The sequence below is a fragment of the Solanum stenotomum genome, chromosome 10 (genome assembly GCF_019186545.1).
Source record: "Solanum stenotomum isolate F172 chromosome 10, ASM1918654v1, whole genome shotgun sequence".
NCBI lineage: Eukaryota > Viridiplantae > Streptophyta > Magnoliopsida > Solanales > Solanaceae > Solanum > Solanum stenotomum.
The window spans coordinates 291,191-316,145 of NC_064291.1; the positions used below are offsets into that span (position 1 = coordinate 291,191).

Below are 24,955 nucleotides of genomic sequence, written 5' to 3' on the forward strand. Positions count from 1 at the left end.
GACGGGCAACATATGTTTGATTAAGTTGAGTTCATTTGTGTGTCCAATTAACAAAAGTATGTGTACCATTAATACTAGTTTTCAAGATTTTAACATATCTTGTATCGAGTCCTTTTTTATTTTACGTGACACTATTTCTTTGTTTTGGAAAAATGACTTTATTATAGTTTAAATTTGAAAAAAAATTTGATTCATAATTTGCAATTTACCATTACACTCATGAGTCATGATGATAAAAGTGAGTTGAATGAGGATTTTCATAAAGTTATAATGGAGAAATAGAGGGTAGGAAATACATAATTAGCTTATGTTGTTCAGACTCTTCAAAAAATATTAACGGATATGTACAAAATTTTCAGAAATAGTATATTTTTGAAGAACTCGACAATGCGACAATATTTATATGTATATCTAATAAGTATCGTGTACCAATATTTTTCAATTTTATGTGACTATTTCTTATATTATAACATTTTTAAGATTAGAAATTTTGATAGTCTTATAACATGCAAAATGTCAAGGCATGTTTAAGACTCACAAATTTTAAAAGTATTTTATTTCTTAAACTTGATCAAACAAATTAGATACAATATATTAAATTGTGGTACAAAATGAAACAAACAGGTTTCGTGGTGTAGTTGGTTATCACGTCAGTCTAACACACTGAAGGTCCCCGGTTCGAGCCCGGGCGAAGCCATTTTTCTTTTGATCTCTTTGTTTCTCGTTGAGATCCGCGTTTTCAGTGTTTGAATTCGAAACCTCTAGTTTTAGAATAAGGCTTATAAAATGGGGGAACCATTCCCTTTCCCTGTGGTTGAATTCGAGACATATAGTTCATAGATAGATCTTCTCGAGAACATATAACATAAGTACATAACATAATCATTGGTTCTTTATCCAAAGTCAAATCTCTCTATAACCGTACCTGTTGATGGGATACTTTTCAACTGTTATAGCAAAATATAATAATGGAGAGCATAAATATAACATAATCGATTCCACAAGAAACTTGACCATTATACCTAAATATTGTTATAGAGAAGTTTTATTGACTTGAACTTGAACAGAGGTTTTGTTGGTAGGAACATTAGATCATAATCATAATATACTACAAGTGAGAAGCTCCTAACATTAAAGTTAAAAGTACAAAATATCCGCCATACCAATATCCACTGGAAAATATACATTCTAATACTTGCAACAACATATTCAATATAATCCTCCAAGTGGGGTCTACGGAAGATAGAGTGTACCCTTACCTTGAGAGATAAAGAGATTGTTTCAGATAGATCTCGACTCTTCTGATACATACAAATAAAGCTACAAGTATTATTAAGAACTATGTTGCTCGGACTATCAAAAAATTATTGCTGCAACCCGTGTTGGATTCTTCAAAAGTGCATTATCAAATACCGGATGAAAACACAAATGCATCATTTACAGCTAACTATTGAATTGACAGAGAATACATCAACATGAACCTGCACAATGCACACAGTAAAATTGACAGAGAATTCATATAGTCGACCACAACTCGTTTGATATTGAAGCGTAATCGATTGTTGTTTAAGCGTATTACATCGATGCTTAAACATAAAGCACTTACTAGCAAGTAAATAAGCTCCTAATTCATTGATATCAAAGGCAAAACAATAAAATTAATACCATTTTCGTTCAAAATAGAACGCGGTTTAGGTCATTTCTTTTCTCCGTTTCTGCTGTTCTAACTTCCGACTCTGCTAATTCGGTATCAGACCCTTACCATCCGTTCGTTTTCTCCACGGTCACTCTCTTCGTATTATTTATTATTACGTTTTGATTGGTTATTCAACTTTGTTTGTACAAGATTGAATTGCAGATTTCATTTCCTCTTTACTCAATGATGTCTCCACTATCACCTGCACAAAACAATGTCCAAATAGCACCAATTAGTATTGACATATAAAAGAATTACATACATCTCCGGTTGCTTAGTACTGAGGCGTAATACATCGATAACTACTTACATTTTTCTACTTAATAGGCGCTTGAGAACATGTGTAGAAACTTTTTCAAAACTTGAACCGGAAGTATCTAATAAGAACATTTTATCATGTGTATAGGTGATCAATCATCACAAACCATAGTTCGAGTATCTAAATGGAGTTACAAGTTGGAAAACATATAATGAAATGACAGAATGAAGTCTACGAATGGGCAAGTTATAGCCAGGTATAGGTAAACCTTGAGGTTGTTACAGACGTTCAACTAGCATTGAGTGGTCCGAGTTTCTTGATACTGCAAAGATCTCACATTGATGGTGGCGTTTGTGTGGATCACCTAAATCAGTGTCCAAATTTACCTCAATCTATCATCTAATACATAATTTCCTGGTTCTAAGTATCACATCGAAAATGTTTAACCCCTCCGCTCCAAATATTTAACAAGAAAAACCAACATAACCAAGAATGAAGAAAAAGGTTTTATTTCTCTTCTTTTTTCCAGGATTTAATGATGATACGTCAACCACCACCGATACCACCAGGAATCTGTACTAGAAATTCCCTGAGAAGCTCATGACTAATCAAGCTCGATTACAGCCCAATAAAACCTGTCTTTTCTTTCTTCATAATTCTTCAACATCAATGGTCTCCACTCTCCAACTACGTCTAATTGTAGTATTCTTTTTTTTAATTAATCATCAGTGTCCGGACCCGCTTGCATTCCCCTCAACTAATTCTATGGGTAGCTGCTATCTCCCACTAGCACTAGTACCGGGTAACTCTGTCCACTGAGGTTTGGACAAATACGAGAATAGATAATCCAATATTTTTGCATCCATTTGGATTTGATCATGAGACCTCATGGTTCTCAACCTTCATTGACCATTAGGCCACACCCTCGGTGTTAGATTATAGAATTTCATTCTCGTGAAAAGGTGATAAGTTACCCAAGAAGTTTGTCAGACTACAACACGTCAAGCATTTTGGACTTCCGGAAATCATAGAAGCTTCAATTAAATACTGGATTGATATGAACATGAAAATTGAACATTTTAATCATGATTTCACGACACCGCTTTCAAAACTGCAACTTTACCCTTCATTTGCAGAAAGAGCACTGACAGATATAAAATTATGACAAAACAATAGGGCAAAATAAGGAGGACTTTAAATTTTTACCTCTTGTACTCTATTTCCCGACCGAGCAAGTAACTTGTATTGATTCTCAAACATGGATGCCATATAAACCTAATAGAAAATCAATGATTAAAATCTTCCAAAAAACAATAAAGCCGACAATCCACAGTTGAATGCACTATCTTTTACATGCTTTGACTGTGAACCTCTCAACCTAATACATTGCTGTAAGTATTGCGCCTAAAAATGTGCCATAAAATTAAATTTTAAGTAGCAAAAGAGAATGTTATGCGGAAAGAAGGTTTTATCTCATTCTATGTGAAAACAATCTCAGAAAAAGCTTGACTCGTGCTTAGTCAAATGAAAGGAGGTGATGCATTTTTACGATCTCATAAATAGCTTGTACAAAGGCCACACTAGAACTACTTCCCATAACTACAAAATAAACACCTTCAAATTGTTTTTCTTGGTTGTTTAGCAGTGAGTGAACTAGTCAATTTTTAGTTTCCATATCTTTTAGTTATATTGCTTATTTTTTCTGTAAGGTGATACCTGAAATGTTGGAGCCAAACCAGGGCTCAAGAAGTACCGCCCTTTTGATACAGAGGAGATACCCTCGAACTGCTGTAATTCATTGATTAGAGATTCCACGTCAGGCCACTGCACAACAATGCAAGAAAATTCTACTATCAGCCATGGACAAACGCAATTGTATATTACAATCGAAGATCAGATTCATTAATGATTTCATATTTTTGTACTTCAAGAAAACACCCTACAATTGATTTGAGTTGTAAAGGTTTATAGTATATCGGGAAGCACAAAGGACAGCTAGCAGAAAAGGATGGTTTATAGACACATTAAGAACTGAGAAGCTTCGGATTTTTCCCCTTACTAAACCAAACCAAAGCTATGGGTGGTTGTCTCAAGCTTTTGAAATGTATTTTTAACATATTCACAAGATATTAACATTCAGCAGTAGATTCAAGCTATATTGCTCGGATTCTTCAAAAATGCCACCAGCTGCGAGGTCAGATCCTCCAAAAGTAGTGCATTTTTGAAGGATCTAACATGGGTGCGGCATCATATTTGGAGAGTCCAAGCAACATATTCAAGATATTTACTCAATTTCAACCCCACCTGCCCATTTGACACCCCTACATATCTGCAGTCTTTAAGGGGAACTGACCTCACCACAAGCCATATTAGGATACATGGAGCACCTAGTACTTCATTAATATAGTAGAAAAGGCATAATACAAAAACATACACTCAAATTTGGCCTCAATTGGCAAGTAAGCACTTCAACTTTGAACGTGCACATCTAGACACCTCAACTTGGTTTCAACGGGCAACTAAACACTCCAACTCGTCCCTACTATGTCTCGTGGACTCCCAAAGCTGACGTGACACATAAATTTTGGAGGTGAGAAAAAGATCATTTTGTGAGTTGGAGCGTTCAACTAACACAATTGAGACAAATTGAGGTGTCTAGATATGCTCAAAGTTGGAGTGTTTATTTGTCAATTGAGGCCAAGTTAAATTATCTATTTATGTATTATGCCTAAAGAAAAGGCCCCAAGAAAATGCAGCAAATTCTTTATACAGTGCATCGTTTAAACCCGAAAGAATTCTATTAAGAAACATCCTCCTAACTGCCGTCAATGAAGACCCTGACGTGGCACATAAATTTTGGAGGTGTGAAGAAATCATTTTGTAAGTTGGAGTGTACAACTGACACAGTGGAGACAAATTGAGGTGTCTAGATGTGCTCAAAGTTGGAGTGTTTAGTTGTCAATTGAGGCCAAGTTAAAGTATCGATCTATGTACTATGCCTAAAGAAAAGGCCCCAAGAAAATGCAGCAAATTCTTTATACAGTACATCGTTTAAGCCCGAATGAATTCTATTAAGAAATATCCTCCTAACTGTCATCAATGAAGACCCTGACCAAATGCTAAAATGATACTCCAGTTGTTGAGTTATGAACCCACTGGCCAGTAGAGTAGGGATAGCAAGTGCTCCCTTTTTCTTACCAATGACGTAAAGAAATCTATTTGCAATAAATGTAAGGAATCATGACATAAGTATCAACAAATACTACATTAGTTATGTATGCAATTCATTGCTGAGATGATAAAATTTAAGTATTCTTTTAACCGAAATTGAGGACAACCATGACGTATTGATCTAAGGTCTCTTTGGTAAATTGAATCAAGTTCTAAAGGAATAAAACTACCCAATTGCAAGGGTGAGAACATAAACCTCAGTATCCAGCTCTGATGCTTGGAGTTCTCCATTCAAATTATCATGATCACCAACTACAGCCTCCAAGGCCTCCATCATGGGATCTGGCTGCAGAAAGTACTTATAAAGGCATGGTCAATATCAATCTTACCTTACAATATCAGGAAAAAAAAAAACAGACAGTACAGTTATTTCCTTAACAACAACATACAGAGTGTAATCCCACAAGCAGAGTCTGGCGAGGGTAGTATGTACGCTGACCTTACCCCTACCTTTGTGGTGTAGAGAGGCTGTTTCTGACCCTTGACTCAAAAGGAATGTTATTGTATCAGGATGGGAAGAAATTTACCGTTATTTCCTTCAACGACAAGAAGATGCGCTCAAGTGAAAAGTCTAACTGGTGAACTTTTGCCTCCACAATCTACAAGGAAAACTTTCTTCAGAAACTAAGATATCTCTAAAATTGTTAGCTCTGAAATTACCAGAGAACGTATTATGCGCTTAACCTCCAATACATTCACATGAACAACATATTCAACAAACTCTGAACCAGCATGGATATATCATAACTCAAAACACTATACTTGTCTATAAGGATCAGTTAAATTTCATTTCACTTTTACATCAGAAGGTATGAATTACAAATTTGTTATGCATATTTATAGAGAAGCAACTACCTGGCCAATTTTAAAATATGACGCAGGGTCTAAAGTGGCATCCCATGAGACTTCTGTCTGGTGAATTAGCGCAAGTACTCCTTCAACCTATATTCAAATGTTGCAAATTTAAGATGTAATCAATAGTTGATTGGAGTTACTGCCATAAGAAGCTCATGCTACTGTCATTGATATACCTCGACAAATATACCGAAGTAGGTAATTTTTTGTATACAACATTTTACCACGTCCCCAACCTGAAGTTTTGCCTGCAATGCCAATTACACAAGCTCGGTGACTTCATTGTGGGAGCAAGATTCAGAATAACTAACACTGAGAGGTAGCATACAGTAATTATCCAAAATACATTGGTAATAATGCATATATTCCAGCTTCTTTCCAAACCCAAACAACAAGTCCCTTATTTTGGGGGATGAGAGGAAGGGGATGGGTTTTCAATGACCAACTTCATTTCAAAAGTGGAAGATGTCGATATCCCATATCTAACACAGAGAAAGTCTCCATAACTTGTTATATATCAAAATTTCACCAGGATTACAGGAAAGGCATATAAAGCACACTGATAAAGTGTCTAAATCCATACACAATAGCCTATTAAGCAGCAACCACGAGTGTTTTCTGTTCCTGATGAAGAGCCACATGAAAACTAAAGCAGAGAGCAGGGGCAGCAAAAAGAGCAAGGTAGGGCACTTGAAATAATAAATATAAATTTCAAAACCGCTGCATCAGAAGATCAAATAGGTGTCCTAGATTTGACATTTTACAGAATTTTCTTCTAAGTGCTGGATTTCGGAATATTTCATAAACTATCTCTAGATTAAAAGCTCCACAAGTAAAAGAAAATCAATAACTCGACAAATTATAGTGACCTAGAGTAATTGTTAAGTTGCAGAAAAATGACCCAAGCAAACGTTTCAAAGTTGTGTTTTATAAAAGTAACAATGGTTTAGCCCCCAAGGCCTAGCTCGAGTGGCAAAGGGTGGAGGATTTGTGGCTTAGGTTGCAGGTTCAAGCCCCACACCATGCAAAGCAAAGCCTGGTATTTAAGTGGAGAAGGGTAGAGGGGCAAGCCCATTATCCACCGAGTTTAGAAGGCTGTGATTGGTCCAAAGGGCGGGTCACAGACGGATTTCTCGGTTATCAAAAAAGTAACAATGGTTTATTGTCCAAGAGTTAATATACTACGAGTTTTTGGTGGAACATGGCAGCATAGCCACCAAAAATTCACAGCGCTACACCTTACTCACTGTGAACATTAAAGAACAAACAACTTGCTGCATCATTTATATGAAACACAATATTTCCAATCAAGTAACATGCATCCGATCAACATATATATTACTACTTTTGTTTTTATGGAGAAAGCTCTAGCATAACATGTACATTTGTTCAACCAATACCTAATTGCTATTTTCTGGAATTGCTCTAAGCTAATTTACAAGAGAAAAAAAAAAAACTAGCCTTTCATCAGTAAACATCTCTTTCTGTTAACAGACTAGGCAATGCATAAGGAGATGGGAAAGAAGGAAACTGGTCGTATGTATGAAGGCAAACAGAAATGTTGAAGAGAATGACAAAGTATTAACTAAGAAACTTGTTGTTGTCATCCCTCTATTATCTTATCAACAGTGAGACCAAGCTTATGTCCTTCTACAAAGGTTCCTATCTATTTACTAGATATCTTTTCTGAACAATATAAAACAAGGAGAAAGAAGTTAGGTTGGATATCTTGCAGTCAGTTACAATATTCATGATCAGTTTAACATAGAAAACCAAATACCAAATTCCATAGAAGCTAGGATGTTTGTGAGATGGTCAGTTTGATAAAGATTAAGCAAAAAAAATTGCAAGCTTTAGAGAATGTAATTTTCTTACCATAAGGCTCCTCTTCTTCTCGACCAATTCTTCCTTTTCTTTTGCCTTTATCGAGAATATTAGCCTTCTGGAATATCTGTCAGCCAACACCACACTTACTCTGATCCTCTACATGACACAGATCACAAATTATGGTCTTTCTCAAAGTTCTAAGATTGAGATTAAATAACGAAGCCCTCCTCACCAGACCAACAAATGATGATAAGAACTTGAGTTTCTCTTGGTCATAAATCCTGAGAAGATCTTCAAGTTTCATATCTGGCGAGATCTCCTCATCGGCATTTTTAGCAATTTGCGGATCTACTCCTGCCTCAGGAGAAGCTGCCTTGCCAAAACCATCATAGCCTCCAACGATCCCCAGACCTTGCTTGTACTGGGATGGATCCAAGCCTTTTTGCCTCAACCAAGATTCAAAAGCTAAGAATTTCCACCTGGCTGCAAGATTGCGATATGGCAAAAATCCTATCAAGGAACCAAAGGATACCTGTAAAAAGACGTTGAGAGTATCCGTAAGAAATAAGTTGAGAGCAGATGTGCACCTTCAAAAACAAAAATAAAGTAATATGATGAGTTGCGGTAGTAAGTAGACTTACAACAAAGCCTCTGGTGCTACAGCTGACTAGTTCAACATCCTCTCTTCCTCCACTCTTAACAAGCTCTTCAGCTCTTACCCAGTCATTATCTTCATGTTCCTACGAGATTGCAGCACTCAGTATTCATCATCAATACATTCGTCCTAGTTAAGGAACGGATGCTGAAAAAGGAAAAAATTAATCTACCTTAATGGATGATTTTGCCAGGAAGTTTTCAATCTCTGAAGCATTTCCATAGCCCTCAGATTTGACAGGACGCATATCCTCCTGACTAACACTTGATGCTTCCTTTTTAGATTGGTCTAATCTATAGTAGCACAAGTTATTAATCAAGAACAAAATAACAGCAAAGTATACAAGGGCAAAACAACGTCCACAAGTACCTTTTCGGTTTTCCAAGAAGAGCAGCATCCAAAGATTCCATGGGTCCAGTCTCAAAGGGTGTATTGGAATCAGAACTTCTCTCAGCAGGCTGTGTATCAGTCTGCTGGAATCCTTGAAAAACAACCAAGTACGCTGATTAAGATGCTAAATTACCACTCAGATGACTATCTGTCAAGAACAGAATCTTGTTACCTGTACCAAAGCCTTGCTTCTCAAGAGGATTGCTTCTGCTAGATTGTAATGGTTGGAGGAGTTTATTCTCTGCCATACTTATAAGCTCAGAAGAAGAGTTAGTACTTTCATCCGAAATACTAGGATGCTGAGCCTCGGCAGATTCTTGATTTGGATCTATCTTTAGATTTAAATTACTAGGCTCTGGCTTATTTAGAAGCAAGCTGTTTTTGGGTTCGCTAGTTGATGCATACACCTCTGTAAGACTAGCATCTACGGAGTCATCACTAGATACAGGCAAGACATCGCTTGATTGTCCATTTTTTTCACTATTGCCAGAGTTGATTCTCATTGGCTCCGGCTTCTTCAACAATGTAGCATCACTAGACTTATCACTTGATTGTCCATTCTTTTCACTATCGTCGGAGCTGATCCTCATTGGTTCTGGCTTCTTCAACAATGTAACATCACTAAACTTCTCAGGTTTCAGTTCTTTGCCCATTTTCAGTGTCAAGTTTGGCTTAATTTTGAATTTTGATGATTCATCCTCCTCAGAATACAAACTTGGTTTTCGCAATATGACATTTGGAACACTACTTTTTCTACTTACTTCAGGTTTTGAAATTGGTTGGCTTTGTTTATAACCCTCAGATTTTGGCGGTTTTTCATCAACCTCGAACTTAACACCCTTCTTGGGCACAGGACGAACCAAATTTAATCCATTTGATGAATTGAGAGATTTCTTTTGCTTGGATGCATCAAACGGAACCTCCACAATTTCACCGGACGTTTTTCCCTTCTTCTGGTCAAATGACTCTTCAATTTCAAGATAAGATGTCTCTGGGTTTGTTTTCCTACTAATTATCTATGAAATCAAGAATCACAATCAGAAATAGACAGATGCATACAGCATTGAACCAACAGAAGTTTTGCAAGGACATACAGGAACCAATCTAAGAACTTCTTTCAAATTACTATTAACCTTTTTCTCCTCTTCAATGGCAAATAACTATAAGCAATTAGCAAATAGGAACATACAATAGTAAAGCAGGGACGTTTAACTTTGGCACGAAAGACTGAAATTTTAAAAAATTGAAGTTACACATAAAGTCAATACTAATAAACTGATAACATGTTAGCAGATATCAACTTAAAATATAATGATTGTACAATTCCAGATGCAGGATTGATTTTTTTTCCCCTTTAATAACCCTCATTTTGCTGTTAACCAAAGCAAAGTATAAAACTTTCGAGGGCTAGAACTCTCCATTCTCACCAACAGGGAGGAAAATCACTCAACTCCTCAAATTTGAATTGCATTGATTTCGGAAAGTTTCTTTTATCTATACTATCAACCATGTCTCAATCCTAAACTAGTTTTCGTGTCGGATCATACAACTCAAATTCGAATTGTATTAATTCAAAAAATTTCTTAACTATCTATACTATCAACTATGTCATAATCCTAAACTAGTCTTCGCGACCGCTATATAAATCGTAAAACTCAAATTGAAATTGCGTTGTTTCGAAAAATCTCTTGACTATTGATACTACCAACTATGTCTCAATTCTAGATGCAGGTGTAGTTCTCTTTTCCTCTAGAATCCTCATTGTGTTGGTAAACAAAATCAAAGTTTAAAACTTTAGAGGGGATAAAATTCCCCACTCTCAACACACACATAGAAAAGCCACTGAACTCCTCAAAATTCAATTTTGCAATCATTCAAAACGTCTCTCAACTATACACTACCAACTGTATGTCAGCAATATGAATCCTGCATATCCCCTCACTCACAAGTTAATTGACACTATTTCTTTATCAAACGACGGACAGATTTCTATATTTGAAATCAATAATGACAAGCTTTCTATAGTCATACAAATGATATGACATGTTATAGCCATGCAATTTCACATAAATTGGAACAGAGTGAGTAACTAATTTCTTAACTAAGCAAAGAAAAATTTAAAAACCAATTAAGAACATAATTTTCTGAATAAATAAGGAAAAAAAAACAATGAACGTATTAGTGCAAGTTTAAATGAGAGAAATAAACCTTAGCTAAGGTTAATTTTGGGTCTTCACCAATTAATCTGCCAAACTTGAGTTCCATTTGGTCCCACTGGTCAAGCTTATTACTATTCCTATCATCTTTAGAAGCAAAAACAGCAAATTTCTTAGTCTTTCTGGAGAAAAAAACAGTTCTTGACAAAACCCCACTTGTTATTGAGCTTAAATTATCATCTTTAGAGGCAAAAACAGCAACTTTTTTGGGGTAAAAATTAGTTCTTGACAAAACCCCACTTGCTATTGAACTTGAATTGTCATCTTTATCAGCAAAAACAGTAACTTTTTTGGAGGAAAAATGAGTTTTTGACAAAAACCCACTAGTTATTGAGGTTGAATTATCATTTTTATCAGCAAAAACAAGAACTTTTCTGGGTAAACAAAGGGATTTTGAGATTCTTGAATGGTGTAGAGATGAAATTGACAAGAAGGGGTTGGGTGTTGAGGTTTTGTCAAGGCTAAGGTTGTTCATTCTTGAAAAAACAAAGTGAATTTCATCAGATAATATTGAATAGCATTGAAAAATTTATATATGGGGTCTCTTTGCACTGCACCTCAAAATCCCAATTTATCCTCTCTTGAGTTATTTGAAATTGAGATGGTGAGAGTTTTACAATTGGTGGTGTAGGGGTAACGGGGGTGTCACGTGATTAGCACGTGATGTTGTATAATGTGGTTTTAAATCTCTTCGTGGTTCGCAGGAACTCATTAACTTTTGTGCATATCGTGTAATGTATAGTAAGAAATTCACTAAATATCTATAAATATTTGATTAGTGGTGTCAGATTTGAGTTTTGAGAATTCAGAATCTTATAGTAGGAGAATGGATTTCACGAAATTTATATCGACCGTCAGACTCAAATGAAGGTTGAAGGACCTTTGGATTCATTATCAACGACATAGGCGACACCCTAGCCCGACACCGTTGTTGGTAGGACTGTGACTCTTATTTCGGTTCAATTCCTTATTTTGATTAGTAATGTCGGTAGGTTTAAATTCAGAAAAATGAAGAACTTTCAATAGGACGGCGAGTCTCACGAGATTTATGTTGGTCAATGGAATCAAACGAAGGTCGAAGGACCATTCGATTTAAGGGCATATCATCACTCATGTTGGCATGGATTGTGACTCTCCTCTCAATCCAATTCCTTATTTGACTAGCGATGTCAAGTTCAAGTTTTGAGAATTAAGAACCTTTCAATAGGAGGCCTGGTCTCACGAGATCTATGTTGGCCCATGAAGTCAAACGAAGGTCGAAGGACCATTCAATTCATTAAGGAGCATAGTAGCGCCTTCACCTGCGAATGTCATTCTCGTCAGGATCGTGAGTCTCCTCTCAATTCAATTTCTTATAACTTGACCCTCAAAACTCACTATATATCAAGTACTCTACTTACATCTTTAGTGTGTTATGGGCCTATCAGTATTTGACCTGAATTTGAATTAATCATGCCATATGATTAAACCAAAAAAAGAAGAAGGAGGAAAATAGTAAGAGAACAATGTGTTAATTTCTTATTAAAGCAAAATTGAGGAAAAAAACATTGCAAATATATATGATGCCTTACTAGGCTTTTACAAAAATTTCAAATGAAGAAACAAATAATTAAGAAAACCAATTAATCATCACTTTACCATACCATATTCTCTCATCAAGAATATGATTAATCTCATTGACAATAATATAATATTAACTATATATATTTTTGTCCATTTTGGGTCTGATTAAATATGGATTTGTATCGAAAAGTCAAGGACTAATCTTGAGTCTCTTCAACAGGAGGCTGTGGTGGCTCATCAACATCAGTAGTAGTAGTAGTTGTTGAACCTTCTTCTTGTTCATCAACACTATGATTTTTTTTATTTGTAGCTGTTGTAAGATGATTATAGGAACCTTTTTCTTTGAACAATTGAGAAAAATGAGGCTTGCAATAAACAAGTCCATCTAATGCTGCATATGATGATGTTGTAAGTTTGCATCCACCATGTGCACATTTGAAGCATGATTGATGGTAAAATTCTCCATCTACTGTCACCTGGTTTTATCAATCAATCATATATATATATATATATATAGGGAAAAAGGACAAATATATCTCCGAACTAGCGTAAATGATATGCATATACCCTTTATTATACTTTTGGGACATTGATGTCCCTGCCATCCAAAAACTAGAGCATATATGTCTTTCACACTAACAGAAGACTAAATAGGGACACGTGGCACAATCTTATCCGTCGATCTAACATTTAATAAATGTCAGGTCGGTGGATATAAGATTATGACACGTGTATGTCTGTTAGTATATATGCTCTAGTTTTTGGACGGCAAGGGCACCAATGTCCCAAAAGTATGACGGAGGGTATCTGCATACCATTTACGATAGTTCGGGGGTATATTTGTCATATTTCTCATATATAAATTATGATTAAAATCTTAATTAGATGTTGTAAAGATGACAAAATCAATATAAGTTGCTAGTACTTTTCAAAAATATTTGCACGCTCATGTTGGATTATTAAAAAATATATACTACTATTTTTGAAAGATTCGATGTGCATGTATTGGCATTTTTAAAGAGTTCGAGTAGTATTTAGGTATCTCTTCCCCTTTAATTGAAAGAAATAATCTCTCAATATTAAGCTATATTATATCCACCTGAATGAAATATATTGGTTGAGGAGGTCTAGGTCCAACAACCAGAATAATTATTAGTTAAGCTTAATTAGTTTTAGAACATACCACAACATAACTAAATACTTTTTTTTTTGTTAAATTATTTGATATTGAAAATTCACATGCCTGATTATTTCAGTTTCGCGTGAATAAGCTTACTAAAGAATTTAAGCGCGTCCTACTAAAAAGTTTTTCATTTTCGAGACTCGAAAAAAGAATTCTTACCTTTTCCAATGGGTACACAGTTTTCTTGCATGATGCACATTTTTCCTGAGTGCCAGAAAATAGAGAGGACAATTTGCTAGGGCTTCTGTTCTGTAATCACAAAAATATTCAAAATATGATATATATAATTAGTAACAAATTAATCATTTTAACAAATAAAAACATGAAAGCGATATAAGTTAAAATATTGTTGATTTATTACAACAATTATCATCTCCAATTAATTCATAAAGTAAAAACATTCAAGAGCATCAACGGAGACGGATTCAGAAATTAAAATTTATTAGTTCCTACCTAGAATTAATATATACATAATAATGATTGGTTTACATACAAATATTTCTATATATTTATTGGATTTTTAATATCAATATAGAGTTAAAAGGCTAGATTTGCAAATATATTTCAATTTATGTGACATTATTTCCTTATTAATCAATTAAAAAAAGAACGACATATATTTAAAAATAATGAACTTTAAATTCCTGATCTTACTTTTAATGAGAAGCGTTATAGTTACATGATATGTTTAAGACCATAAGTGTCAAAATTATAAGCATGTTTAAGATTACGTCTCCACAATTTTTAAAAGCTTTTTATTTTTCATAAATTACGTGTCATTTTTAACTATATCATGTAAACTAAACTGAATAGAATATTTAAAAGGAGCTCGATAATTAAAGTTGGCATAAGATACATACCAGATCATTGTTCCTCCCAACTGCACATTTGATATAAGAAATAAATAATTAGATTTAAAAATTAATAAACAAATTTATGTTAATTAATTAATTGAACAAAATTTAGAAAAACTAACGTGAGGAAGACTTCAAAGCACCACTTCCTTTCTCCTTGAGGAGCTGTTCAAAATGTGGCTTGCAAAATAATGTTCCATCCAAGCAAGAATAGTTGCTCAACTATATTATATAAATTTGAACGAAAAAATCAAATAAAAATATACGATAATAACAGTATGATGCACAAAGTATTTTCAATCACATCAGGTTGAAGGGAAGGGTCACATCATAAAGGGGTGTTATTGATTACCATCATAGCGATACATTTTGTTTAGATAATTTCTATTCGAGTCGATCAATTCGATTTGTTAAAAAACGAATCTTCAAAAACAATCATAAATAAAGGAGATAATGTTTTAACTAAATATAATACAAGGTATCATTTCATTCATCATATCAGCTAAATTGATCCAATTCGTTCAAAAATGAGTCTACAAAAAATAATAATCATGAAATAAGGAAGATAATGTACTAACTAACTATAACACAAACTATCATTTCATCTATCATATCAATCGAGTCGATCAATCCAATTCGTTCATAAAAGAAGTCTTCAAAAAAATATAAAATATAAAATAAAAGAGATAATTTCCTAACTAACTATAACAAAAACTACCATATTAGTCGAATTAATCGATAGTCTTCAAAAAATTCATAAAATTACAGGAGATAATGTCCTAACTAACTATAACATAAAAATTACCATTCCATCTCTCATATCAATCTAATCGATCGATTGATCCGATTCGTTTAAAAGCAAGACCTTAATGTCCTAACTAACTAAAACACAAACTATCATTTCATTCATCATATCAGTCGAATCGATCGATCAAATTTGTTCAAAAAATTAATGAAATAATTTTTTTAAAAAACTTACAGCAAGTCTTCCATTGCAATGGCTACATCTGAAACAAGTATTATGATAATTAACACCACCAGCAGAAATCACTTCTGCAGCATACACAGTTTTATCACATGCTTTGCATTTTGTTTGGGTTCCAAAACTTGACATTTTGTTTAAATTTTTTTTATTAGTTTATTTTGAAATTTCAATTTTGGGAATTGAGATTTGAGATCATTAATATAATTTACATATGAATGAATCTCTAATCCCCAAAGTTATAATGGAAAAAAAAAGTCCATAGAATTAATTATGTACTAATGAAAATTAGTTGATTTATTCTTCTTTTTTAGTGGCTAGGAACCAATTTCTTAAAATGAATGGATAAGCAAAAATTTCCCTAACATTAAGGACATAACACAAAAATTAAGGTAGTTATTTCAGTTGAGACAAAAAAAAGTGAATTTTATTTTAAAAAATGGAAAATTTTAATAAATTGTGAAGTATAAAACAAAGAATTATATAAGTAGATTTTATCATAAAATTGCATTTTTTTCGCCCTTTAAATAGACTGATTTTTAATTTTTGTCATTCAACAATTGAATTTGTGGTTAAGGAGACATAAGTTCTTTAGAAATTAAAGTCATATATGAGCATTATTTGTTGAATATTATGATATAAAAATATAAGTTCGTACTATGTGACAAAATTATTTAATATAAGGGACGACATAAATTAAAGACCAACATAAAATAGGGGCAAAAGTGCAAATGATCCCCGATTTTATCATTGGCCTTTCTATGTTGGACCTAAAAAGATATTCCTATTTTAGAACCACCTTCTCCAGAGTCTTCTACGAAAAAAAGAAAAAGAAAACTTAATAACGAAAAACTTTAAAATTGAATCAAACCAATCGATAAACAACATTCAACAGAATCAACCTACAATTTAGTAGTATAACATTCAAGGTTGAGATTTGCCTCTAGGGTTAAAAATATAATTTTCATTAAGTTTATACGGGTCATCGATTAAATCTTTAAGAAAATTGGACAAACTATCAAACCAATAACCCGATATCAATAAAGCAGTAACGTTTCATCGGTCCGGATATCTGCCAAAAGATTTAAAGAGGAAATGGCTTCGCCCGGGCTCGAACCGGAGACCTTCAGTGTGTTAGACTGACGTGATAACCAACTACACCACGAAACCTGCTTGTTACTTTTTGCATGATCACAATATTAACAATACTCAAACTACATTTTGTTTGATATAATTTGACTTCTTACTCCTTTTGTCCAGAAATTTTATTAAGGGTGTCTAAAAATAATGGTGTGTGGCTATCAAAATATATAAAAAAAAATTGTGCTATTTGGAGTTTGAAACCAAAACTCCTTTATTCAAACGAACACTCATTACCACTGTGCCAAAGGCATATCTTTTGTCAAGGGTGTCTAACTTTAAATATATATATCCTTTAAATGTAGAATTTGACATATTTATACAACGTAAGTAATTTTCTGACGAATTGGACACCCTAGGGTGGCTGGAGCTACGCCATTGGGCTCCGTCTATAGGTCTGGAGAGAGTAGAGGATACACATATCTTACTTCTACCTCGTGGAGGTAGATAGTTTGTTTTCAAAAGACCCTCAACTCAAATAACACATATCAAAGTAGATTTTAAAAGAGAAAAACATAAGTAATGAACACATGCATCGCAAATAATAAAGAAAACATTGTAAAACATACCTGTTAAGAAAACAATGATTGACATAGTAAATTTATTATTTTACCCCTATTAATTATAAAGTGGATGAATTAAAAACTTAATATTTTCGAGAAGTTCTACCTTTTCTAAAGTAATTAATTGAGGGTATAATAGGTAAATTTTTTTTGTCATTTATTGATTTGTCAAAATGGACAAGTAATTAGAGACAGCTAAAAAAGGAAAAGTGAACAAGTAATTAGGGATAGAGAGAGTAGTAAAAACAATTTTGTTTCTACTTTTCTACTTCTCAATTAGATAGGAATAAGATCTTTATATACAATTTTTTTTTCTCAGATTTCACTTATGAAATTATATTAAGCTATGTTATTATTGTAAATTCCAACTGCCAGAACTACTACATTTATATGTTTGTCTATTGATCAGCCACTATTAGATCTTTTCCATTAATTTGGATTGTTATTATAAGTCAAATTAATGGACATTGGGGTCTACAATTGGGAAGAAAAACTTTAGTATTTATTATGTGGAATGTTATCTTTTTCCATGCAACTAGCTAGACTTATGTATGTATAAAGAAAGATTTAAGTTATATACATTAATATATAAATATTTTTGTAGCGTAGTTTAGCTGATTATAACATGTTCCTTTTTGTATTTATCATGTTATTACTTAATATTTGTCATAAAAACTTACTTGTAATTAGGGGTGTACATGGCCGGGTTGGTTCGGGTTTTTCAAATATCAAACCAAACTATTTGTGTCAGATTTTTAAATCTATAAACCAAACCAAACCAATAAAACTCGGGTTTTTCAACTTTAGATTTTTTCGGGTTTTTTCGGATTTTTTCCGAAAAAGTATTCATGCAAACATATAATTTACTTGTACTTCAAATCTTTCTTTAGTCCTACCAAAATACAACCATCTAAGGTGTTTCTTAAGAAAATAACACAAAATATTATATGAGTAATGATACTATAATATCCAACAAAAAATAATAATAATTAAATCGCGTAAAACAAATATTGCAAATTAACAAGTCATAATGAAAATAATCATAATTTAAAAGTACTAAATCATGCTAAAATAAGTTTAATAAGTATTAGTTACATGACTAAATATTAAAGGAAATTAAAATTAGATTATGTATTTGAATAAACCAATGTAAAACCATAGAACAAATATTCAATATTATTGTCATTCTTATTGTTGAATTGATTATTTTTTTTGCTTTAGTATTAATTTAATTTTGATTTAAGCTTTATCATAATTACCAATATCTGTGGACTATAATCTTTATTGAACCATTTAGAATTCTAAGTTTCAAACTTGAAATAATAATATATTAAAAGATAAAAACTATGAAAAAACATAAGAAATATTTAAAAATTATATCAAAGTAAATATTTTTATGTATAAAATAAAATTTTAAAATTATATATGTAATGTCGGGTTGGTTTGGTCTCGGGTTGGTTTTTTTTAGTTAAAACCAAACCAACCAAATATAGTCGGGTTTTTTTTTTCCAATACCAAACCAAGTCAAACCAACCACTAGTCGAGTTTTTTTTCTCGATTTGCGGTTTGATTCGGTTTTCAGATCAGTTTTGTACACCCCTACTTGTAATCACTTTATAAATTACATATTATTAATGCATAAGACTTAAACTCGTAAATAAAGACTAAATACCTTAGTTTCTTTCCCTTCTAGGCACACACATGCATTGACTATTGAGATGTAAGTTGTACTAGAAATTCAAAATTTCAAACCATACGAAAGTACTAATTGTGAAAAGGGATAAAAAGCCATGAATGAGTTGACAACCATACTACAAGTCTTCTAATGCTTTAACTAGACGGAGGCAAGAATTCTAACAAGAAAATTCAAAAACAAATGAAGTTAATATCGTAATTGAGATTCAAACTTATAATCTAAAGTAATTTTCGAAGTATCTTCACTCATATACAAAGAGTTTCCCTTGTGTTAGTGTATTTAACTAGCCTTGTATATCGAGAGAGGTGATGTAACACATCTCCTTGATCAAAATTCTTCTTTGGATTTTGTTAGATTTGGGCCCTTTTTTTTTCTTGCTTTTATCCCTCCTTTGTCCCATTTAAACTCTTTTTATTTTACATTGTGTTTCAATTAATTTCTCCTATTTATATTTTTATAAATTTGCATAGGAAAAGTTTTGTACCTAAATGCACTATATAATTTTTATTCAATTAAACTCCCTTCATATCATGTAGCTTCACACACCCTAGTCTAATCTTCTTAAGAAGAGTCTTAATCATGCCAATAAAAGTAAATAGAACATGATGTAGTTAACTAAGAGATTACATCTTTTAAAGTTAAATTGGAACCAAATACAAAATGATTCACATAAGTTTAGTAATTATATTTCTAATACAAACGAAAAATGCAGGTTCAAGCGTTCAGGACATAACTTAGAACTTGAATCATCTCAATATATGTGACAAAAACCGCGTCCAAATTCATCCAGATCGCCACTAACAGGCACTCCAATCTTATCTAGTCTATTAGAACCCGAACAAACACCTTTGCTAGTGAAATTGGCATAACAATTAGAACCCTTTTGCATGTTACTTCTTGAGTTACTCTTATCATACTGAGACCTTAGTCTTGGTGCACTCATAGATCGCGTTTTTGCCTTAGCTGCCTCGGTGTAAGACATGTAATTTGGATGATTATTCGAGTATTCATCACTCGTGTAGCTTCGTGTACTACTCTTTGTTGGCGTAAATGGTCCTGTCCTCGAACGAGTACATTTCGATGATGCTGTTGAGTGAAGTTGTGGGCTATTATCAATAGAGGAGTAACATGTTTCATCATAGCTAAAACAGAATTGCTCTGAATTTAAGCTAAATTCTGAAGAATGAAATAAATTCCTCTGTTTGGCATTGGCATTGCCTATATGGTTTGAAGAATTCCTCTACATTAATACAAACTATATGTTAGATAGATATAAGGGGGGAAATGTACAAATTTACCTTTCTGCTATACGAAATATCTTAATTTTATCCTCTAGTACTTTAGGGTCATTCATACCTTGAGCATAAACATTTGATCATTTTTCATGCTCCTTGCACGAATAATTTGCTCGAATTTATCAGGAGTTGTAGGACCCTATATATCAAGATTCAAAATGAACTGACATGATCAGTCAAACATCATCATATATAAAATGTAAAATGAAATGAGGAAGATGATGTGTTACTTACATGATGAATAAATTGAGTAGACTTCGCGCTAAAAGGAGGTGATTCAAAAATCATAGATCGTCCTAAACGAGCTCTTGATTGAGCCCTTATCAACGCTTGCATACGCCTTAGCATATCCGCGGTTTGTTTCCTTACAATGTGTCCTCTTACTAGGGCTTGAAGCTTCACAAGTCCCTTCAATGCGCGTAAAGCTCTCCTTGACTTCAAATTTAAACACAAAATGGAAAATTAGTACGAGTGTATGATCAAGTGTCATTCGATTTTTTGCAACCAAATGATGCAGAGACGAATACAAGAACTAGAGTTTGTGAATTTTAAAAAGTAAATAAATTGTGATGTTGAACTTACTCATAGTGTGAATGTATAGACAAACTTCATAGAATTTTAAAGTACACTTAGGACCACAATTTTTTCTAGTTTTAGACAATCTGGTCCTCACCCGGTCCAAAATAGTCTACTTTCCTTTTTTCTGTATACATTTGACCATGCATGTGCTAACCACCCACCCACCCCCCTGCCGACCTCAACAACCCATGCATTCCAAAAAAAAAATGTTTTAAAAAAGTACATATAAATTTGCATTGATTGGCAATCAATTTGTGTGCAACTCAACTATTTTATCGGACATGCTCCCACTAAACATCACAAGTAACTCAACTAATCAAAACTTAAGCAGAGGAGAAGAAAACCATCTAGCTAATTTGTTTGTTTTAGTTTTTTTTCCTTTTTTCTAAATTTGAACCCTAATTTCACAGATATCATATGATCCTAGTATAATATAGAGTATATCTCATTCTTTATTCAACGTAACTTTGTATTGAAAAAAAAGGCCAGGGTGGCTCAATTTCTCAACTAGAGTATATATTGGGAATCGTTTCTTTTCCCGTCCACCCCTACCCCCTCCCCCCCAAAAAAAAATTCCAACCCTTATTAGCTCTGATTATCTCTCCCTTCTTGGTTTTCATTATATTTCATTGTGTTAAATCTTCTAATTGTAAAAACATTATTGTTTTGTTTCAATTTATTTGATACTATCTTTTTGTTAGTTCATTAAAAAAAGGTTGAAACATTTGTATATTACCTTAGTGTGAAACTTTTATAGCTATACACAAATATTATATGTAATATATTTAAGTTTACAAGTTTAGAAAAAAATTATAATTAACCACGCGCACATAAATTTTGCAACATATTTAGGATAATAATTCTTTAAAAATATATATTACTTAAATTTTCGTACTAAGTGAAATTGGTTAATTTTATAGATAAAACATGTTTGTCTCTCACTATTTAACATTCTCTAAAATTAGAAACTATTTTGATGAACTATAGAAGAAAAAACCAGGGAAAACAAAATTCATGTTTTCCCTTCTAATACATTTTTTAATGTTTGTTTGCCATAAAATAACTTATTTTTCCGGAAAACTCATACTAAACACAATTCAAAATTCTCAAATTATTTTTTTCGTGCGAGTAAATACTTTCACATAAAATAAAACAGAAAGAGAGTACGTATAATATAACTAACCAAATAAGCTCGGAAATGTGATTGTATAACAACGGCAGCCCACTCCTCACCACTCCACGGCGTCACGGACGTTGTTGTACGAATCACACTACTAGTCGTCAAACTGGAGTGGACTTCACATATTGTGGGGTCCACTCCAGCACGACTATTCACGTAGTGTGATTTGTCATGGTGTTGGTGGTGGTGTTGAAAATCTTTATCTTTGTAGGATTTAACATCACTCCACTTCTTCTTATTAGTGGAAGAAGTAGAAGAAGAAGAGTCATTTTTCTTGAAGCCAAGAAGTGCTTTGAACCATTTGGATGCTTTGCCCATAGTATTGTTATAATAAATTATGAGATTAGAAAAAAGAGCATTTGTTTTTGTCAAGAGAAGAGAGAAAGTGGTTGAAAAGAAAAGTGAGTGAGAAATAAAGGGAAGGAAAGAGGAAGGAAAAGATTTGTAAGCAAGTCAAATGTAATGTGCTATCTAGTAGGACATTGGGACATCAATATATAAATATATTATTGACTACTTCTTACTTGGATCACCAAGTCCTTTTTTTTCTATTATTTGTTTTTATTTATATATTAAAAAGGGTATTTTGGAGAAGGAGAAATCGGAGAGGACTGAGTACAAAGTTGTCTTTATTAGGGAGCGTTTTATTTTTCAATGTGGGACTTTCCAGCGCGAATATGGACTCAAGCTCCTATGTGGATACCTGACACCGGATGAAAAATAAAAAAATAGGAGAAAGGATTACAATAAGGTGGGGAATCGAATACTCATTAATAAAATGAAAGTATTTCAGATAATCGATTAACTGAAATAATAAATTCTCTCAATCATCAAGTCCTTTTGTTTCCCTATTAAGATTTTTTCGTATTTTCTGATTAAATCTGAATTCTTGCATTAAAATTTTATATTAGAGGCAAAGGTGTTTTCTAATAAAGACAACTTTATATCTAAGACTCAAACATAAGATTTTTGATTACGAACCTAAGCTCTTTATTCTTATTTGTTTTGTTTATTTAATGTTCAAAATTTATATTGAAACCCCAAAATCTATTGAGTAATGGTAATAGTTTTTTATATTCTCTTCGTTATCAATGGCTCATAAAAATATATCACTTTGACAAAAGTTGTATAAAAAAGTCCCTCCTTTTATTTTATAAAAAAAAATAATCGGCGTAATAAATCTGTTCAGATTTCAAGTTTTGTCTGTAATATGGACATATTGAAATAAAATAATTGAAGATTCTATATATTAGTGAGTCACGCTTTTTTAAAAAAATATGTATTTTGATGTAAACACTTTTGTTGTTATATATTTATTTGTCACTTGTTATTTCTATATATTTATTATTAGCCAGATATCAACAATGAATCTAAAATGCAAATCAAACTTCTTCTTTCTTTTTTTTTTTGTCATTTTTTTCTTCTAATATATATATGGTATTTCCACCCTTCCAATAATTTGCATTATTTTCTTATTAACTAATCAGTTGCAAAAAAAAATTACAAAATATTTTATGTTTGAAAATAATTAACTTTAAACTTTTTATTTTATTTTTAAATAAAAATCTTTATATACCCTTAATGTTATGACATATTTAAGACAGTAGATTTCAAAATCTTATAATTATACAAATATAATGATATTTTTAAAGCATACATTTTCAGTTTTTCTTAAATGTTATGACAAACTAATCAAACATATTAAAACAGATGGAAATATTTACTTGTAGCAAAACAACAACAATTCCTTTTATTAATTCACGAACTTAACGTCATCCCAACTTTTCATCATTATAGTCTGTATTACTGGAATTCCTTCGTGAGTGCGTGCTAGACATCTTTTTATTTGTTTTGGAGTCATTTGTTTTGTAGGGATGGTTAATTTCTAAATTAGAAAAAGATTAAATAGAAGCCTATCAATCTAAATTAATGTTTCCAAATAGAAAAAAAAAAAAACAACAACAACAACAGAAACGTGTACATCGTCAAAATGGACAAAAAGAAAAGAATATATGTTATTCCTATTGTCGAATAGATAAATAATGTGAATAAATTGGTGACTAGATTTACTTGGCACGTGAAAATTATTATAATACCAAAATTAGGAAAATAACATATAAAATTGTACAATCTTTGACTTCATTTTCTTGGTGTTTGATATAATTTCATTTCGAGTTAATAAAGTAACAGGTGTGAAACCTTGAATAAAAACATATATACCTAATATATAAAATGAATCACGTAAGTTTCCTATCGACTTAACCGGTCGATGACCCTTGAGATAATAATTCGTTTTATATAAAATGACATTTATTTTAAAACGGAGAAAATAATAGGTCCAAATATTGAACATGACATTGATATTTCAAAGAGAGAGAAATATAAAAGATTTGTTTCAATATTTCTTAATTGTCTTATTAGATATTTGTTGACTTTGTTTGTTCCAAATCTTCTTATTTTCCATACTAATTAATGAACACCGACCATTCATGCCATTCATATATTTATGACGTTTAAATTATATATATCGTCAGTGCTTGTTAAAAAATATTCTAAAAGATATTTATTAAGGGAATCTTTTAAAATTTATAATCTCAAAAATGAAATAACTATTAATTTGGGTAAAATTGATCAAATGATATAAAAATTTTCGATGATATATATAACTTAAACTCATATTTATAACAAGGTCATAGCCAGTCAACAAAAATGGCTTTAGAAAGTTGTTAGTCTCTTGTGTTCCCTTTTCTAATAACAAATCTTCTGCATGAATTTCGCAATCAAGAATGTT

General features: G+C 32.5%; 3 protein-coding genes and 2 non-coding genes across 5 annotated transcripts; 1 reads left to right on the forward strand and 4 right to left on the reverse strand.

Annotated features, from left to right (window-relative positions):
- Nucleotides 1-623: 623 nt before the first annotated feature.
- On the forward strand, nucleotides 624-697 carry TRNAV-AAC (transfer RNA valine (anticodon AAC)). Its single transcript has one exon. It is a non-coding gene; the product is annotated as a tRNA-Val (tRNA).
- Nucleotides 698-1,531: 834 nt separating this feature from the next.
- LOC125841276 (uncharacterized) lies at nucleotides 1,532-11,709 on the reverse strand. Its single transcript, XM_049520373.1, has 14 exons — nucleotides 11,122-11,709; nucleotides 9,086-9,929; nucleotides 8,893-9,004; nucleotides 8,696-8,816; nucleotides 8,510-8,608; nucleotides 8,101-8,400; nucleotides 7,917-8,024; nucleotides 6,218-6,289; nucleotides 6,042-6,128; nucleotides 5,714-5,785; nucleotides 5,383-5,472; nucleotides 3,672-3,779; nucleotides 3,162-3,230; nucleotides 1,532-1,898 (listed from the first exon to the last, which is right to left on the reverse strand). Exons 1-14 carry the CDS (start codon nucleotides 11,602-11,604, stop codon nucleotides 1,824-1,826), a joined length of 2,640 nt encoding a protein of 879 aa, XP_049376330.1. The 5' UTR covers nucleotides 11,605-11,709; the 3' UTR covers nucleotides 1,532-1,823.
- Nucleotides 11,710-12,885: 1,176 nt separating this feature from the next.
- On the reverse strand, nucleotides 12,886-15,967 carry LOC125841841 (LIM domain-containing protein WLIM2b-like). The gene is made up of 5 exons (XM_049521022.1): nucleotides 15,709-15,967; nucleotides 14,852-14,951; nucleotides 14,736-14,755; nucleotides 14,035-14,124; nucleotides 12,886-13,168 (listed from the first exon to the last, which is right to left on the reverse strand). Exons 1-5 carry the CDS (start codon nucleotides 15,841-15,843, stop codon nucleotides 12,890-12,892), a joined length of 624 nt encoding a protein of 207 aa, XP_049376979.1. The 5' UTR covers nucleotides 15,844-15,967; the 3' UTR covers nucleotides 12,886-12,889.
- An 840-nt stretch (nucleotides 15,968-16,807) lies between these two features.
- On the reverse strand, nucleotides 16,808-16,881 carry TRNAV-AAC (transfer RNA valine (anticodon AAC)). Its single transcript has one exon. It is a non-coding gene; the product is annotated as a tRNA-Val (tRNA).
- A 2,815-nt stretch (nucleotides 16,882-19,696) lies between these two features.
- Nucleotides 19,697-22,547, reverse strand: LOC125842076 (protein IQ-DOMAIN 22-like). Its single transcript, XM_049521278.1, has 4 exons — nucleotides 22,168-22,547; nucleotides 20,640-20,840; nucleotides 20,467-20,544; nucleotides 19,697-20,350 (listed from the first exon to the last, which is right to left on the reverse strand). Exons 1-4 carry the CDS (start codon nucleotides 22,480-22,482, stop codon nucleotides 19,862-19,864), a joined length of 1,083 nt encoding a protein of 360 aa, XP_049377235.1. The 5' UTR covers nucleotides 22,483-22,547; the 3' UTR covers nucleotides 19,697-19,861.
- Between the last annotated feature and the right edge of the window lie 2,408 nt (nucleotides 22,548-24,955).